This window comes from Marmota marmota, unplaced genomic scaffold (assembly GCF_001458135.2).
Source record: "Marmota marmota marmota unplaced genomic scaffold, marMar, whole genome shotgun sequence".
NCBI classification, from domain to species: domain Eukaryota; kingdom Metazoa; phylum Chordata; class Mammalia; order Rodentia; family Sciuridae; genus Marmota; species Marmota marmota.
Window position 1 is genome coordinate 4,427,425 of NW_026000051.1, and position 18,783 is coordinate 4,446,207.

The window sequence follows — 18,783 nt, forward strand, 5'->3', positions numbered from 1 at the left end:
CTTTCTCAGTGATACTTAAGTTTTAAAAAATCTTTTCTAAGGGCTGGGCCTGTGGCTCAGTTGGTAGAGTACTTGCCTAGCACAGGAGGCACTGGGTTCAAACCTCAGCACCACATAAAAATAAAATAAAATAAAGCTATTGTGTTCATCTACCACAAAAAAATATTTTCTAAAAAATATTTTTTAAAATGTTGGTTGTTTTCTTTCTTGCTTTCCTCTTATTAAATTCATTGAAATTTATTCTCCCTTGGATATCTAATAATTTATTCTTTACTCCTGAAATTTTTTTTTGTTTTCTTCAGTGTTTTTCTGAATTCAATAAATTCTCATTGCATTTGTTTTATTGTTTCTGTTTTTAGTATTTCATCTTCTCATGATAGTTTTGTTATGTCTAAGTGCTTGTTTGCAAATAAGTAATTTAGTTTAAATTATCACATAATAGATTTCTTTATTTCATGTTGATCTTTTGTGGGAAGACATTTCATCAGCTGAAGTGCTGCAATATTTTGTTTTAAGTTATTTAAAAAAAAATAACCTTGGATGAAACTGGTCTTTTTGTACTTTTCATGAATTTGTAGACAAGATCACTAGTTGAAGAGTATTACTTTCTGTCAGTATAGGAAAGTACAATTTCTTTCATGAATAATACTGATGAAGTAGATGGAGAGAGAGAGAGTTTGGTTGACATAGCTTATTTCTCTTTTGTTTCTGTATGATTCTTAATTTTTTTTCTAATGGACTTCTTTTCCTCATTTCCATATCTTTTTAAAAAAAGTTTTTTAGTTGTAGATGGACACAATACCTTTATTTTATTTATTTATTTTTTATATGGTGCTGAGGCTCAAACCCAGCATTTTGCATGTGCTAGGCAAGTGCTCTACTGATGAGCCACAACCTCAGCCTCTCTGCTCCCTTTTTAATTGGGTTATTTTCTTTCTTTTTTTTTAATTTTTTTTTTTTAGTTGTAGATGGACACGATTCCTTCCTTCCTTCCTTCATTCCTTCCTTCCTTCCTTCCTCCCTCCCTCCCTCCCTTCCAGCTGAGGATCGAACCCAGGGCCTCACACATGCTAGGTGAGTGCTCTACCATTGAGCCACAGACCCAGCCCATAATTGGGTTATTTTCTTATCATTGTCTTGAGAGTTCCTTACATTTCCTGGATTCCGCTCTTTACCAGATTTGTGATTTGCAAATATTTTCTCTGAGCCTTGTTTTTTTTTTTTTTCATTCTCTTAATTGTGTCTTTTGAAGACACTTTTAGTTTTGATGAAGTTTATTAATTTTTTCCTTTATGTGCTTGTGTTTTTGGTGCTATAATCTAAGAAAATTTTTGCCAATTTAAGGTCTTCTCTCTCAGGGCTGAAGTTATGGCTCAGTGGAAGAGTGCTTGCCTCATATGGGTGAGGCACTGGGTTCGATTCTCACACCACATACAAATAAATAAAATAAAAGTCTAACAACTAAAAAATATTTTTAAAAATCTTCTTTTTAGCCTTCTTTTAAAAGTTTTCTGGTCTTAGGTTTTACAATTAGTTATGATCCATTTTTAGTGAAATTTTATCTTATGTGAGGTACAGATCAAGTTTTTTTAAAAATTTTTTTTAGTTGTAGATGGACACAATACCTTTATTTTATTTATTTTTATGTGATACTGAGGATGGAATCCAGTGCATCATACGTGTGAGGCAAGCACTCTGCCACTGAGCCACAATCCCAGCCCACGGATCAAGTTTTATTTTATCCCTTTTTCATATGGCTATTCAGTTATTCCATCACCATTTGCTGAAAAGACTCATTTCTCCTTTGAACTGTCTTTACATCTTTGTCAAAAATCAATTAACTGGGCTGGGGTTGTGGCTTAGAGCTAAAGCACTCACCTAGAATGCGAGAGGCGCTGGGCTTGATCCTCAGTACCACATGAAAAATAAAATAAAGATATTGTGTCCACCTATAACTAAAAAATAAATATTTATAAAAAAATCAACAAACCAAATATATATAGGTCTATTTCTACATTCTCTATTATGTTCTATCGGTTAATTTACCTTTATATAATTATATGTGATACTATTATATATATATGTATACATATGTATATAAAATCATTATTATAATGAGATGTGATTGTTACTCATTTGATAATAACATTTGAAATGTTATAAAGCTGAAAATGATGACATTGAAAAAATTGAATGAAGCCTTATCACACCTTTTCTTTAGTAGCATTTTATATTCTACATAAAATTTACCTTGAATCAACAGGACCCAACTGGCAGGCAAATAGATGGTGAATATATTCCTTGACCTTCAGCTTCTTCCCAAAATGAGACTAATTAGCTGCTTTCTTTCTTTCTCTTCCTCCTTCTTCTTCTCCTGTGATGCTGGGGATGGAATTCAAGGCCTCGTTCATTTTAGGCAAGCATTAGCTGTTCTTGTCACCCGGCACAGTGATACAGCCTGGCCAGCTCCATCAGGGGCTTCCCACATGTGCCCAGCCAGTGTTACTCTTGGATACGAGTCTATTGGAAATCAGTCATCTTCTTGTCATTGAGGATACATTTACCAAGCATTGACCTATGCAAGGCAGACTGTGCCCAGGGCTGAGGTTCTGAAGGTGAATCAGACAGGGTTCTGCCCTGCTTGACCGTGGATAGGAAGATAGGCAGAGAGCCACAGAGCACAGGGCACATGCTCTCTCAGCAGGAGGCAGGGGGGCAGTGGAAGCCCAGGTATGGCACATACCCCACATGGGCGGATCAGAGCACGCTCCAAGTGCTGGAGGACAAGAGTCGGGCTTCTAGGAAAAGGGAGCAGACTACCAGTTTCCAAGGAAAGAGATGAGAGGAAGTGGACCTGGAGGATACTGTGTGTATAAGGAGAGGCAGGAGACAGGCCAGGCACGGAAGCAGGCAGAGGCCAGCTTGGGAGAGGGGTTCACAGCCAGGAAAGGTGAGATGGCTGGATTAGAGTTTTAGGAAAGTAACTCTCAGCAGTGGAGAGAGGCAGGCAGGCTGCTGTAAGGCACAGCCAGAGTCCAGTTAGGTTATGCTCCTTGGGCCGGGGAGCAGGTCAGCAGTAGGGCACTTGCATGTCATATGCAAGGCCTGGGTGAGATCCCCAGCATTAAAAGAAAAAAATTACCTGCCTTATACAGTGACCCAGGTGAGGAGGACTGGTCCAACAGCAACAAAGATGATGGGGCATTTGTGATTAATCAGAGCTCTGTGGGGAGACAGCTGGGAGCCTGGCGGTGGGAGGTACCTGGGGGCCAATGGCCTGGGCGACAGATAGATGCTATGGCCTTTGCTAGGGCAGGGGCTATGAGGAGGGGCTCCTGGGAGGAGGCTCCTGGGAGGAGTTCAGGTTGGATAAGGTGAGCCTGAGGTGCCTCTGAGCTGCCGAGGTTGGCCACTTGGTGAGGAGTGAGACGAAGCTGGAGCCCTGGACTAGGCCTGGCTTTGAGGTACCAGTGGGAGGATGAACCTCCAGATGAGAAGGGCAAGGACCCAGGCCTTTGGCCAGACGAGGTTTCAGTGGTGGCTGGAAGAAGAGACCAAGGAACAAACAGCCAGAGAAGAAGGAGGAAAACAAGAGGGGACAGAAACCAGGGAGAAGGAGTCTGAAAGGGGAGCAGGCTGCAGTGTCTGAAAGGTGGGGACAGAAGCGTGTCCTTAGGTGTCTTTCTCTCTGTTATGGCTGTGGGATACCACTGGGTACAGTTTGGTTCAGTTCGGGGATACCAGCACTTGTGCCTGCCCTGTGAGTACTGGACATGGGCGTTATGGGCACTGGTGTTCAGTGGCAGGGACTGTCCCTTCTCTTCTTGCGTAGCCTGACTTCTCATGCTCATCTCTCTGGGCAACACCTTCCCGTGACATCTTATTACATGGAATCCTGTACAGCATCATTGGTCTTTTTGAAACTCCTGGTGTCACCTGCCTCAGCGAGACAGGAGAGGTGAGGAGCCAGGACGGCCCATCAAGGACAATACCGTGGAGCAAAGGCGGTGGCAGCAATAGAGAGGTTCCACTTAAGCACCAGGAATGAGCACCCCTCCGTTACCCTGTATAATCTGTTGGACTCCTTTGACGTCACCACTGTGCCTTGTAAAACACTGTCTACTGTCTCACAACAGTTTACCTGACAGAATGAGTTATTAAGAAAGGGGAAATTAACTAGAGTTAGGGAAGAAAAAGGATCCTCGTTCTCAGCTTCCTGTGACATCAAAGTCTTCTGAGAAGACTCCCCTCAGGACTGTGCCCTGCCACGCTGGGTGCCCACTGCATGCACCCTGCCAGTGGACTCAGCGCTCAACGCTCCGCGGTGTGGCTGATCCGTTCCTTCTCTTCTGGTGCTTCTAAGCAGCCTTACAATCAGGTGTTTGTTAACAAGGTCCTTATGACCAAGAGGGGTCCAACTTTTGCCCCTTCCTTTTCTCTTTTACACTTAAAGGAAAATTCTTTACTACTTCAGGGAATCTTTGTCTTCCCTTTGGCCACTGTTGTATGCCTCTGCAATCAGGCTTTTGTCTTGTGGCTTCCAAAGAGCCCCTCTTCTCAAAGTTTCTGATGCCTGTCAAACTGCCCAGTGCAGATCTGTCACATCTGGTCTGCCAGCCATGTGGCACAGCAGATGGCATCCTTCATTTTCTTTTGTGGCACTGGGGAGTGAACCAGGATCACTTTACCACTGACCTATATCCCCAGACCTTTTTAATTTTTATTTTGAGACAGGGCCTTACTCAGTTGCCCAGACTGGCCTTGATCTTGCGATCCTCCTGCCTTAGCCTCCTGTATCACTGGGATTACAGGTATGCACCACCACACTTGGCAAACTTGGTCTTCTCAAAGCTTCTCTCATGTCAGGAAATGATATTCTCCATGTTCCATGCCAAAAACCCACAGGCTTCTTTTTTTTGTTCTCTTTCTCTCACATCCCACATTTCATGTGTCAGCAAACTTTCCTGGTTCTTCTTCATTTTGGCGGGGGGGGGGGCTGAGGATCAAATCCAGTGACTTGCACATGCTGATCATGTGCTCTACCACTGAGCCACACCCCCAACTCTTCCTTTAAAAAAATTATGTTTAATTTAAAAGAGTAGTGTAAACAAGAAAGTTTCACAAAAACATACTGTTGCCAGGTACAGTGGTGCATGCTTGAAATCCCAAAGCCAGGAGGTTGGCAAGTTCAAAGCCAGCCTCAGCGACTTAGTGAGATCCTAAGTACCTCAGTGAGACCCTGTCTCTAAATAAAATACAAAAAGGGCTGGGGATGTGGCTCAGTGGTTAAGTGCCCTGGGTTCAATTCCTGGTACCCAAACAAACAACAAACAAAACACTGTTGCCATGGAAGGCTGGTGCTTGCTGCTGAGAACCTGCAGCCAGAGCGGGTTGTGGATTTGCGGACTACACGGGATCTTGGTTTTGAGATTTAAACACATCATGAGTCTGACTGCTTCTTGGCACATCCGATGTTCTCATTCTGGTCCAGGCCACTGTCACCTCTCATCTGTTGAGCATAATCCCCTCCAGCTCGGGTGGTCAGGGCTGCTATAACAAGGCTTCAGGAGTGTGTTTTCTTTTTTTCTGCTCTTCTGCCACGTGAGGAGAGCTTGCCCCTTTTTGGCTCTTTTTTTCTTCCAGTGTTTGGAGACACAAGAAGGCCCCTCAGATGCCCATACCTTGGTCTTGACTTCCCAGCCTCTGGAACTATGAGAAATAAATTTTGGTTCTTTATAAATTACCCAGTCTTAGGCACAAAGGCAGCACAAAGGCCTAAGACTTCCTTCACTGAGGTTACCGAGGGCAGCCTGATGTGCGGCACTGGTGGAGGGATGTTTTAAGAATCTCACTGCACAGGAAAAAGCTCAGAGCTTATAATCTTCTCCCGCTAGCTGATGAAGAACAAGGCTGACAAGCACTGTTTCTAATTTTAAAATAAAATTCTTTGAAGAAAAGTCCTTTCTCCATGTCGATACCCTGTGAGGATTAAAAAACTGGGATCTGCTGGGTGTGGTTCTGCACATGCCTGAAATCCCAGTGACTTGGGAGGCTGAGGCAGGAGGATTGCAAGTTTGAGGCAAGCCTCAGCAACTTAGCGAGACTCTGTAAAAATAAAAATAGTAAAAGGACTGGGGATGTGGCTCAGGGTAAAGCACCTCTGGGTTCAATTCTGGGTACTTGGCCCCCAAAATAAATGAATGAATAAATTGGATTCTGAATCAATACTTTGATGACTCTGGAATAAAAAGAAGAAAAGGAAACCTAGCTGTGCCAGGAGATGTTATAGGCTTTACAGCACAATCCTATTTAATCCTCAAAATATGCTGAGAAGCAGGCTTTGCCTTCTCAACGCTGCTCACACAAAAGTTAAGACTTCCTGAGGTTAAAACCAGTCACATCAAGAAGTTGTGCTTACGTGAGCTCTTCTAGTGCTCTCTGTGTGATCATCTTTAAAACGTCATCAGCAAACACATGAGTTCCCTCTGAGCACTGCAATGTATTACTGAGATTAAAGGTGAACAGTTACTGAATGCTAAGGTCACAATAAAGTGTTCTTTTCTTTCTTTTTTCTTACTCTGGTATTCAACAGAGAGATAATTAGGAGAAAATAAGAACATCATGGACATGTTGAACTATTTATACTCCCTTCCCAAGTTCATCTTGTGAATATATTTTTTCTCAAATAACATATAACTGGAAGTCACAATCTGTTACAAAATATTGTCATCATTAACATGTGTGAGGTAATGATTTTTTCTATATAAAACTCTGGGTTTATAAAAGGTATTATAAATTTTACTTTTTTTTAATAAAAAGAAGCTGACGTGATAAAAATCAGCTTCAAATTTTGGGGGAGTCAATCATTCTGCAGCACCTTGCTGAGAAGGGCCTTGCTGAGAAGGGCCTTCACTGCACAAGTGTCTGTGACCAAGATAAGAATGTGGACAAACCCAAGTGAGGGCTGTCATGGGAAGGAGTGACAGGGCCACCTGGCAACCACAGGGAGAGCACTCGGGTTCTCTGGGGCTGTTCACCAGGTACCTGCAACCTTCTGGGAGAAAGGGAGATAAAAAAGGAATGCCAGACTCCTGGTGCAAAGAAAAGGGCATGACTTTGGAAGCCCTGGCACTGCCAAACCCTGGGCTCCTATGCAGTATGGGTGCACACAGATGCTACCTTCTGATATGGGGTCTGTGAAAAGACACACACCCACCCCGACCTCAGATGACACCAGAGGCTGGAGAGGGACATCATGCAGCCAGGGAAGGGCTCCAGGAGACCAAGGGGCCACTCCCATCACACGTGGCATGGAAGCCACTGAGTGGGCACAGACTGCTCAGTCGAGCTTCTCAGTGGCAGAGGGGACGCCACTTGCATTGGTGTCCGAGCTTTCTGTTTGGGTTAATCTCTTATCCTAAAACCCACTCTGCTTCTCTTTCTCCTAAACTTCCCCTGTCCTTTTGAAAATGAAACAAAAACAACCACCACAACCATTTTTACATCATTGTTATGTTTTTCTTTTTAATTAAAAAAATGGTTTTGTTTCATTTATTTTTTATTTTTAGCTTTTTTTGTTACAGTTTCTTTCCCCATATATTTTTCAAAATCAAAAGACCACACTTTAAAGACCCATTTTTTTTGAGAAAATTTTAAGTTAAAACCTGTGGATAAAATATGTCCCGAGTGACTGACTGACTGTAAAGCACTTCCTGCCTTGCAACTACCTTCCCCTAACTTATGCCCCATAAATCTTGAATTTTGAAAACATTTCCAAATTTCTTTGCTTAATTGATTTTTTTCATATTTGTTCATTACAAATTAATTTATTAAAATATCTGATTCATGAGCTATAACCAGCATCACTATACTAAAATGATACAAGTTTAGGCTGGAAAATATGTTTTAGTTAAGTCTGGGCAAACTTACACAGAGAATTATTATTATTATTATTTTTAGTATAAAAAAACCCTTCTTATTAAAGTGCAATATTACCTTTTGAAATGCTGAAAATTCTCAAACACATTACCTCATATCTTTGGTTCCAAAATCCACTCTGCCACCTAACCTAAACTAAGTCAGCTGTGGCTGGCCCAGGCCGATGCTGACTTCATTAACACCCAAGAAACACAAAGTCAGGATATAGCAGCCCAAATTGCCAAATCAGATATCAAAAATGGCCCCAAACCTAAAACTTTTTGAGCATCAACAAGTGGAAAATTCCACACCTGACCTCACGTGATGGGTCACAGTCAACATGGACATGAATGAAAAATAGTGAATAAAATTACATAGATTATATATGAAACATAAATGAATTCTGTGTTTAGATGTAGGTCCCAGACCCAATATATGTCATCGTGTATGTGCAAATACTCTGAAATCCTAGAGATCTGAAACTGAAATACTTCTGGACCCAAAAATTTCAGATGAGGGATTCTCAACCTGCAGTAACAGTGGTTAAAATTTGGGACTCTGAAATCAAGAGGGTCCCAAGTGTTTTGAGGTTGATGCTTTGAGGTTGTATGACCTTGAAAGAGTTAGCACATCTGCTGCAGGCGTCTGCAGTGAGCATTAAATGAGACAATGACCACTATGCACTAAGCACAGCCCATGGCACACAGCAAGGGCCCCTGACTGATGCACATCCTGGAGACAGCATCTCTGAGAGGTCTGAGGCACAGCAGAGATCCAGGGAGGGACATGTTTTTTAGCTGCTTTCTAGAGTGCAGTTTGAACCCAGGATAATTCATCAGGCAAATCTAAGGACAAGTCCCTTTCAGTTGCCCATCAGGGCAAATGCGAATAAGAACACAGCCTCGACTTACAGTTGTAGCACAGGAGCAGGCCGGCCTCTCCGTCTTCGTACACATCAATAGCTGCAACAAAATTAACCTGCAATGACAATGGGCAGTGGTAGTGGCGGGTGGGACAATGACACTTGGAAAAGACTTTCTCAAGCTGCAGGTGTCTGGCGGCACCCTTGGCCCTCTGACACTAGGGTGCTATGCTGTCTTTTGGCCTCAGCAGTGCCCAGAGCACCACCTGGATATGTTCACTGGAGGCGTGAAATACAGGAAAGGTGCCACTTCCCCCTCACCCCAGGACGTCCTCGTTGCCTTCTCATGCCCTCAGGAAAGCCTTGCTCACCAGCATTTCTGCCTGGGAATTCATTTCACACTCAAACAGCCCTGGAAAGTGGATAGCACTACTCCCATTTTACAGATGACAAAAGTGAGGCTCAGGGAGGTGGTCAAGACCTCAGCTGGAAAGTGCCACAGATTCCCATTGAGGAGCTTGTGAGGCAAATTGTGCAGGCATTGTGCACAAGGCCTGGTACTTATAGACGCTCAGTAGAGCCTTATGGAGCCTGTTCCAGTGAGCCAGTCGTTGGGTCCTCTCAGACCCCTGAGGGTCCCAGTGGGTGGTGGGCAGTTTTATTACTCCCTCAGCTTGAGGCTGTGCTGCAGGAATGTGTCTCTTCAGCTAGACTGAGCTTTCTGAGGGAAGGGGCTGTGTGCTACATTGCCAGACCTGGGTCCCTGCCCCTCACCCTGTGCTGACTGTGGAGACAAAAGCATGCTGGGTTCAAGGGCATGGTCTTTGGAGTCAGGCAGATTGGCTTCAATCCTGCCTCTGCCACTTAATAGCTATGTAACTTGAACCTCAGTTTCCCTTTCAGGATTCTAAGACATAATGCCATGACATGCTATAAAATGGGGCTTGGTATGGAGAAGCACTCATTCATTGGTGGCGTGATTACTGTAATTATGGAAAACCTAACCGCAGGGGCACAGAGACCTAGACAGCCTCTGGTTGGGTGATAGAGCCTGTGAGTGTGTTTGGGGTGGGTGGGGTGGGAGGCTGTGTCAGCAGAGGGGGATGTGCAGGAAGCCTTCTAGACCAAGGTCTGTGCCCTAAGCAGGGGACCTGGGGGTGAGGAGGGGAAGCTGGCCTCAAGCAAGTCCAGCAAGGGGTTGCAGGACTGCTGACAGATGACCAGATTCAGGTGGTAGGGCAGGTGGGCTCCAACCCCAGGGGAGTTCAAGGACAGAAGACCATGACTTGGACTTGACCATGTTCTCCTTGGGTATTGCCACTCTGATCAGACCTTCACTAGCATTCACCACAATGAGATCCCTTTCATGCTTTGACACATATACCTGTCTGCATCCTAGGAGTGGGCCTGGAAGGTGTCACTCCCCAGCACTGTTTTCCTAACCAGGTGAGGATACCAGACTCAACTGTGGTGCTTTAAAACCTATATTTCTGGGTTCTTGCTCCTAGAGACCCCTATGGAGGAGGTCTGGGGTAGGCCACAGCGTTGGATTTTTATTTGATTAAAAATAATAGATATTGGGCTGGGGTTGTGGCTCAGTGGTCGCGCTTGCCTAGCACGTGCGAGGCCCTAGGTTCAATCCTCAGCACTACATAAAAATAAATAAAATAAAGGCATTGTGTCCAACTACAACTAAAAAATAAATTTAAAAAAATTCAAAAAAAATAATAGATTATAGGGGCTAGGGTTGTGGCTCAGCGGTAGAACGCTCGCCCAGCATGCATGAGGCGCTGGGTTCGATCCTCGGCACCACATAAAAATAAAATGAAGGTTAAAAAAATTCGTCTTTAAAAAAAAGAAGTAGATTATTTTCTTGGCATTTTAAAATCTTAAAAGTAACATGGTGGGTTAAGGTTGTGGCTCAGTGGTAGAGCCCTCGCCTAGCACATGCGAGGCTCTGGGTTCGATCCTCAGCACCACATAAAAATAAATAAATAAAATGAGGTATTATGTCTAACTGCAACTAAAAAAATAAATATTAAAAAGAAAAGTAACACGGTGGTTGTAAAAATCTCAAACACAGACTTGCAGGAAGTGGAGTCTGCCCTGCTGCCCCTTGCCCCAGTTGGAAGAGGCAGCTGCTACTGGCTCAGTGGTCAACCCTCCCATGGGGTTCTAAGTTAGCCCAGCTGAGAACCACTGGGCTCTGGGTGGCTGAAGATAGGATATGGGCCCAGTTTCAACTGGAACCCCAGGTCCAGTTCCCAGGACTGCAGTTCCTTCCAGAGTATACCCTGGTTTTGGGAATGAGGCCAAGGTTGGCTGCTAGAGCTGGGGCAGTAGGTCACTGTAGGCCTACTGGTACAGGCACCTACTGGTACAGGCACTTGGCTTTCAGGATGCTGTTTAATGCTTAGACCTGCCTTCTCTCAAACTGGGATTGTCTCAGAACCTGAGGTGGAATGAATCCTGAAATGGGAATCAAGTGGTGGCTGGGAAGAGGGGAAGAAAGGGGTAGGAAACTAGGCCACTCTGATGAGTACTGGCACACTGCAGAGCTGGCACCAGCGAGTGCCACTTCATGAGTTGAATCCCCACAACTCTGTACTGGCTCTCTGCATGGTTGTGGAGGACAAGAACCTCTTGGTAAAGGCCAGTTTGTTCCTGATGGGTCTGCTTCTCACTAACTATCACAACCATGCTGCTCACCACCTTTTCCATTCTCTAGGACCTAGCACCCCAATTAGACAGCAAGTTCCTTTTTGCAAAGAGGCATAACTGTGTACACCTTGGCACATGCCTGCTTAGCGAGGGCTCCACAGATGCCCGTGTGCTGCTGGAAGACTGTGCACACTGACCATCTCCCAGTCAGGACCCAGAGAAGGGCTGTTTTTCTTTTTTCCTTATTTTCTTTTTTTTTTTTGCTTTTTAAAAAGCACATTGAAGAAAAGAGAATTTTAGAATTATTTTCTACTACTGTCATAAAAACAAAATGTGGAGGTCATCAAGGAAAACTGATTCAAACCCAATTTTTCCTGGGCCTTTATGAATCAAAAGAAAAGAATTCAGAAGCACTCTAGTGAGTGATCAGGGTATATAAGCACACAATAACTGTCACGTGAAAGAATTTAATAAAATGATTTTTCTCTATACTAACCCTGATGAATAATCATTAAATGGTACAATTATCAACCACTAGAGTGTGATTTGTTTTAAACCAGAACATGCCAGGAAGTGTCTCTGAAATAAGATGAGTACTTGTCCATTAAAAAAGTCATGTCAAACTGGGCATGGTGATGCACGTCTGTAATCCCAGCTGCTCAGGAGGCTGAGATAGGAGGATCGCGAGTTCAAAGCCAACCTCAGTAAAAGTGAGGTGCTAAGCATCTCAGTGAGACCCTGTCTATAAATAAAATACAAAATAGGGTTGAGGATATGACTCAGTGGTCATGTGTCCCTGAGTTCAATCCTTGGTACCAAAATAAACAAACAAACAAACAAATAAAATAAAATAAAGAAAGAAAGAAAGGAAAAAGAAAAGGCAGGTCAAGTCCTGGGAGACTGGTTGTCAGGGACAAGACATGAACATAGACCTGAAGACCATGATCTTTCTGCCTCTTTTTGTGGGTCAGATAGAGTTCTGAAAAGCAAGAATGTGGCAAGAATTTCAAAGGACCGACTGGGCTTTCTTTGAGAACTAAGTGGGCTGGTGGAGGTCACAGGCCCCTGAGAGAGGCCCAGGCTACTGCTGGCCCAGGTTTCCAGTGACACAGGTTCTGGCTACTGCTGGGGTGGAGAGGCAGAGCGGCAGAATAGAATCCTTCTCCCGTGCCCTGGGGAAATTAAAAAATCTTGGTTCCCAAGTGAATTCTGATTTGATTGTCCTGCCTGGGGTCAGAACAGAGCTTTTTAAAGTTCCCAATTGCCACCAGGGTGGAGAAGGATGACGGAGCACACCACTGGCTCCACACTTGGCTGAACATTAAAATCACCTTTAAGACTCCCCCAGCCCCTGTCACCTCTCAGACCAGTGAGATCTCTAGGGAGGGACATGAGCATCGTGGCTTTTAAAGCTCCTCCAAGGACTCCAACTGCAGTCAGTCTAGGAAGCACCAACACAGAGAGGAGAAATGCCAGACTCCTTTGTGATGGAACACAGCTGGAGACAGAAAGACTTCCTAATTAGATCTAGATCTTTCTACTTCTAATTTTTCTGTTCTCTTAAAACCTTGCTCTAATTAGGTCCTAAGTTTTCTTAAAATAGTAATTTAGCAATTTTTTAACATCTTTTTAAAAATTTTTAGTTATCGATGGATCCAATACCTTTATTTCATTTATTTATGTGGTGCTGGGGATCGAACCCAGTGTCCCACGCAGGCGAGGCAAGTGCTCCACCACTGAGCCACAACCCCAGCCCAGTAATTAGAAATTTTAATGAATATTTAGATAGAACACATACCAGTACTATTTATAAAGCTGAATTGGAAGGAGTTCTATGGTCTGATTCAGTGGAACAGGTCTGGGGTCGGCCTGTGGGCTTGGAAGCTCTCCTGAGGAACTCTATTTTCTCTGGGGTAATGCCCCCATTCTGCTTGTCCTTCGTAACTAAGCAGGATGCTGGTTCACAGTGACCATGTGAGCTTCAAGCAGCTCCATCTATCAGGCTGTCCTCAACCTCACAGTGGTTAACAGGCTGAGGAGCTCTGTGACGTGCTAAGGTCATGTGAAGCCATCCCCAGTGCACAGGTTCCAGGCCTCAGGGTGGTGAGTGCTCACCTCTGTGCAATAGAGACCTCACGCAGTCATCACTAAAGCTACAGAACAATTTTGGTTGGCCATAGATTGTCTCAAAACAGAAATCCTTGTTCTCCCTGCATCCTGGGTCAGGGATGTGAACCTCCAGTGCTGACCTGCTCTCACTCTCCTAATGGGGTTCTGCCCCATCTTTCTTTCTTCTGGGCCCCTAAGGGGCTGGAGAAGGGTGCTATGACCATCATAGCCACCTAGTCCTCAAGCTGTGAATCTGCAGGGCCACAGAGAGCAAGCTTGAATTCCAAAGGCCTTCCCTGGATGCATTAGCAATCTACTATTCTCATTTATTTTGTTAGTTATATTCTGCTTTTGGATTCTCCCTGTCATTTATTTGGAAATATACAGAGGCTTGATCTGGGTGGCTGAGATCTGGAAAAGCTAAGCAGGGCGACAGGATGGTTGTTATTAGATGAATCTTTCTGATCTACAAAGATGGCAGCTTCATGTAGTTCAGCCTAAATAGCATGTTACATAATACAGATACACGGTATGCAATCAGAAAGAAATTGGAGTCACAGCATCCGAAGTTAGAAGACACGCCTCCTCATCTCTCCTGGTTCCCACTGTCCCTGAAACCATTGCCTTACCCTGCTGGCCTCCACATGATGCAGCCTGAAGGCCTCCCCTGTGCTCTCGTTCACCACATCAAACTGGTGTCGGTAAGCCACGCAGATGAGGTTGTCGCTTTCTTCTGTTGGCCCGTCCACCAAGGTCATCACTGCGGGGGAGTCGGACAGACAGATCTCCTGTGTGGGTGATGATGAGTAGGAGACAGGTTAGGACAGGGGCAGCCACCTTCATGTCAGCCTCCACCCCCTGCTGTCTCCTTCCAGAAGAGGTCCCTGCAGAGGCCTTGCTGCAGGAAGGCAGGGTCAGGGTGGGAAGAAGGAGCCAGGGGTCCTACCACACTACTGCCTCCCATAATCTGTCCTTGAGACCTCTATTACAAATTGGATCCTAAGGTACGGTGGGTTTTAGCCTTCATGCAGTCTGTTCTGGGATTGCAATAATAATCGCAAGTAACACATGCCAGGCGCAGTTTCATTGAATCTTTGTAACGAGCCCTTGTAGTAGGTATGGTGGTGTTCTAGTTACAGATTAGGAAACTGAGGCTCAGAAGTCAAGCAACTGGCCCACAGTCAGAGTTCATACATGGTAGACAGAGCCAAGATTTGAACTTGGGAAATCTGACTTCAGTCACACTATATACGTAAACATTCATTAAAACAGCCAACTAGGTTGGCTGAAGAAGGTTGACACCTAGTTGGACCAAGATTTTAATTTGTTTTAAGTGTCATGCTGTTCTGTCCCTCTCAACTGAATAATAGCAGAAACTGATATTATAATCCAGGCCTAAATCAAAGCAAAAATAATTTCTCAGCTCACCTATAGAAACACTCAGCTTTAAAGTCCAATGTTGTCCTATTTCATAGCTTAATGTGCTGTACTTGTGAAAAGATATGAGACAGGAAGCTGAGCGAAGGGACTTCACTTTCAAGGGTGTCTCTCCCAAGGCTGCACCTCAAAATCTACAACATACCTCTGACAAGGGTGAGCAAGGTGGCTCTTCCCAGAGCTTACTCCTACCTCTCCAGCCACCAAAACCACTGCTGTCTTGTGCCTACATGGGTCTCCATTCTTGGCCCCTGTGCTCTCCTCTACCTGGTAGCCAGACCATCATTGTTTCTTTTCTTTATTTCCCTTTTTTTTGGGAGGGGGTGATACTGGGGATTGAACCCAGGGGCACTTTACCACTGAACTACATGCCCTGCCAGTCCTTTTTATTTTTTTTTGAGATAGGGTCTCACTAAGTTTCTGAGGCTGGCCTCAAACTTGCAATCCTCTTGCTTCAGCCTTCTGAGTTGCTGGGATTACAGGAATGTACAACTCTGCCAGAACCATCTTTTAAAAACATGCCACATCTCTGCTTCAAACCTCCAGGAGCTTCCCATCCCACTCAAGAGCCCAAACCAACAGCCTTATAAAGGGCCTCAGGATGCTAGAGAGTCTGCTGCCTGCCATGGCCCCTCAGTTCCAGCCACCCACGTCTCTGGACTAGGCATTCCATAGGCCTCAGGGCCCTTGGCTTACCGCCTCCTGCCTGGAATACCCTTTCCCCAGGTATCCTCATGGTTCACTCCACACCTATTGTGGGTCTCTGCTTAGAGGTGACCTTTTCAGGGAGGGCTTATTGGTTCATCTAAAACAGTGATCCCAATTCCCTGCTTCATCAGCCTCTGTCCCCCTAGCTGACTTTATTTTTATTCTTAGTATCAAGCCAGCACAGATTCTTTAAAAAGCTATGCCGGTGAGCACAAAGGCTTTGCTTGGGTCACAGCTGCATCTTCTTGGTGCCTAGCATGGTCCCCCCTGGGTTTGCTGCAATGAATAAGTTTTTACCTTTGACTTGTGGGGTAAATGAGGGTGCCAGAGATGAGGGCTCCCTAGCTGGTCACTGAGCAGCCTCATGGCTGGAAGGAGGGAGTGATCTCATGACACCCTGGTCCTGAGAGAAGCCATGGGAAGAGAAAACCTACCCTGATGTACTGGAATTCTTCAACAGGTGACTCCGACAGGGGAGATAACAATGAGACACCAGTCACCCCACTTGGCTTGTTGTGTTTCCTTATGATCAGAAGCAGTTTATTCCGAATTGCAACCACGATCCTCAGTTCTCTGCTATGGTGAGTATTTATGGCATATAGGTGGCAGCCTGGGAAGAAAAACGGATGATACGCAACACACGACAAAAGGGTTTGAAAGTTCCCAGGCCTTGACAATTTGGAAGTGGTTCCTAAGAACCCTGGGAAGTAGCATAACTCAGGAAATGGACTAAGAATGTTTCTGACACCAGGCAAAATGGAGACCTGACATGCAAATGAGATAGAATTAAGAGAGTCATATTCCCTTCAGTGTGTGGACATGGCTCCTACCTATTACAGGACAGGACTTAGATGGAGGGTGATCTGAGCTCCAGGAACCAAAGTCTAAAAACATCTTTACTCCCAAATTTGCTAATGGAGGTTGACTCACCTCCAAGACCTGTAATGTAGTGCCTCGGATTTCTCCTAGTCCTCAATATGCTTTTCTATCTTTCAAGCTTCTTAAGGAAACCTAATTCTATCTTTATATCTTTTTTGCAAGTAAAAAAACAAACCAATAAAAACCAAATTCCTACTCATTTTTACTTTAAGTAAAACTTGGGTAGTCTAAGATAAATAAATGAATTGAACAGAAACAGCCAACAGGAAGATCCGAGTCACCTTTGGTTTTCTCCAGCTTGTTCTCTCTGCAGTCAGACCGGCCCCTCCCAGTCTGCCTGCCTTCGAGGCCCTTCTGCACAGCACTCAGCCTGAAGACAAAGAGGCGGGCATCTTTCCCTGGTGACAATGGGAAGAGGGCAGATTAGATGGTCAGATAACAGGACCTGGAGGAGTTCCAAGGTTGGACAGCAGGGAACAGGGCAGGAGGTGTTCTGAAATTCAATACACCCCACGCCACCCTTACTCACGTATCATGGATGCGCCCCTCTTTCCTCCACTGCTCTGCCTCACCCTGAATAAATGGGCCACCAAAAGGCCCCAGTACTGACACTGGGAAAGAAACTGGGGCCAAGCCTATGCAGTCAAACCCCAGTGACCCTTGGTGTAGGCTGAAGAAGGCCACTTGTTTCCTCCCTCCCAGAGCATGCCACCGAGGTGGTACCACCTTTGTCTGCTCTGAGAACCAGAAGGTCCAGAGTCTCCAGCACATGCATCTGCTTCACTGGCAGAGTTCTGTCAAACACAGGCACGGATGGAAGGTCATCTGGAAGAGAAAGCTGGTTACTGGCTCCTGCAACTGGTTATCCAATCCCACAACCTGGTTATCAGCCCCTGCAACCGTCCTGTGCTTTGCAACCCATGACAAGTGCCTGCTGGGGAAGGGGCCTGGTTCTTTCTAGGTAAGCAGGAGCAGGCTTCTAGAGCTCTCACAAAGTCCGTAGGGCAGGTGAACCCTGAGCACTGTGTTCTCAGCTCAGGTAGAAGCAATGATAAGCCCTTTCCCAAGGCATCCAGAACTCTACAGGGCATAGCAGCAAGGACTTGAAAACTATATTCTTTTCCTCAGTGATCATCAAATAAAAATCAACATCTCTCAATCCCATTTTATTGGAGTTGTACCAAAGGACTGAACACTCAAAGTAAAAAAAGAAAAAAAAAAAAAAAGAAAAGAAAAGAAAAGAAAAGGAATAAAAACATCCATTTCTCTTAAATGTTTTCTTATCTTCATGTACCATTTGAAAGTACATCATATCTTAGATCATTTTGTATATTTCTCAAGAAAGCAAAATTAAATTTTCCTTTTTGTATTTAAAATGGATACAGATATATCCACCCTATCCTAGCATGCCATGGGTCTGCATCAACAGTAGTTTGCTTATAAATTTTCAATATTTTTCCATACAGAAAACTGAAATCTCCTTTTTAGATAAAAATAAAATAATAGAAAAATATCAATTAAGTTGTGCAAATAATAGGAAAAACTAATATAAGTGTAAATGCTCAGAAAGATTTAAGGTCTAACTGGATTTAAAATGTTGCAATTACACACAGGATTTGTTTTTAAGGTTATTTACTGGGAACTTAATGGCTAATAATTACTTTGTCTCTGGGGGATCCCAGTACACAGGGGACTAAAGAATGACTTAGGGTGTTCCATAAGCCAGAGTACCAAGCAGAGGTGAACAGGCAGAGTGTAGTCATTTTAGGCAGAGGTGCCCAGCTCGTTCTTCATCTGTATTTAGTCTTTAAGGGCTCTGCTGTGGGTTTGGGTTGGTTTGCTTCATTATAATTTAGGTGCAAGGGGCCCTAAGGATCTTGCCTCTTTCAGAAATCCAAGTGTAGCTGGGAGTCATCCTTCCCTGAATGAGATGAAAGAAGGAGCAGGATTGATAACCACCCCAGGTATTAGGTAGTATGGAGGGGGTCTTCTGCTTCTGCTGGCCTGGGAGGCTCTGATTTGTCACAGCATAGAGGCTGCTAAACTCATATTAGGCATATGGCCTGTCTCTAGTTCCCCTCAATCACACAGGGCTTTCCTCCAGTTCCTCTTTAATTCCTGGGGTAGATGTAAATTTTATGACAGCTCAGCAGCCACTTTCCTTCCTCCTCTACACCAGGCCTCCACAAAAAGGAATCGATTCTTAGGGT

At 44.4% G+C, this 18,783-nt stretch overlaps 1 protein-coding gene across 12 annotated transcripts in view; it reads right to left on the minus strand.

Moving 5' to 3' along the window:
• Positions 1 to 18,783, minus strand: part of Garnl3 (GTPase activating Rap/RanGAP domain like 3) — a 132,268-nt gene that overhangs the window by 11,491 nt on the left and 101,994 nt on the right. For all 12 annotated transcript variants that reach the window (XM_015497566.2, XM_048813003.1, XM_048813005.1 and 9 more), the window contains 5 exons: positions 17,300 to 17,398; positions 16,855 to 16,971; positions 16,129 to 16,304; positions 14,179 to 14,337; positions 8,829 to 8,895 (listed from right to left, as the gene is read on the minus strand). In XM_015497566.2, coding sequence (XP_015353052.1) covers positions 8,829 to 8,895; positions 14,179 to 14,337; positions 16,129 to 16,304; positions 16,855 to 16,971; positions 17,300 to 17,398 — 618 coding nt within the window. The remainder of the gene's footprint in view (positions 1 to 8,828; positions 8,896 to 14,178; positions 14,338 to 16,128; positions 16,305 to 16,854; positions 16,972 to 17,299; positions 17,399 to 18,783) is intronic.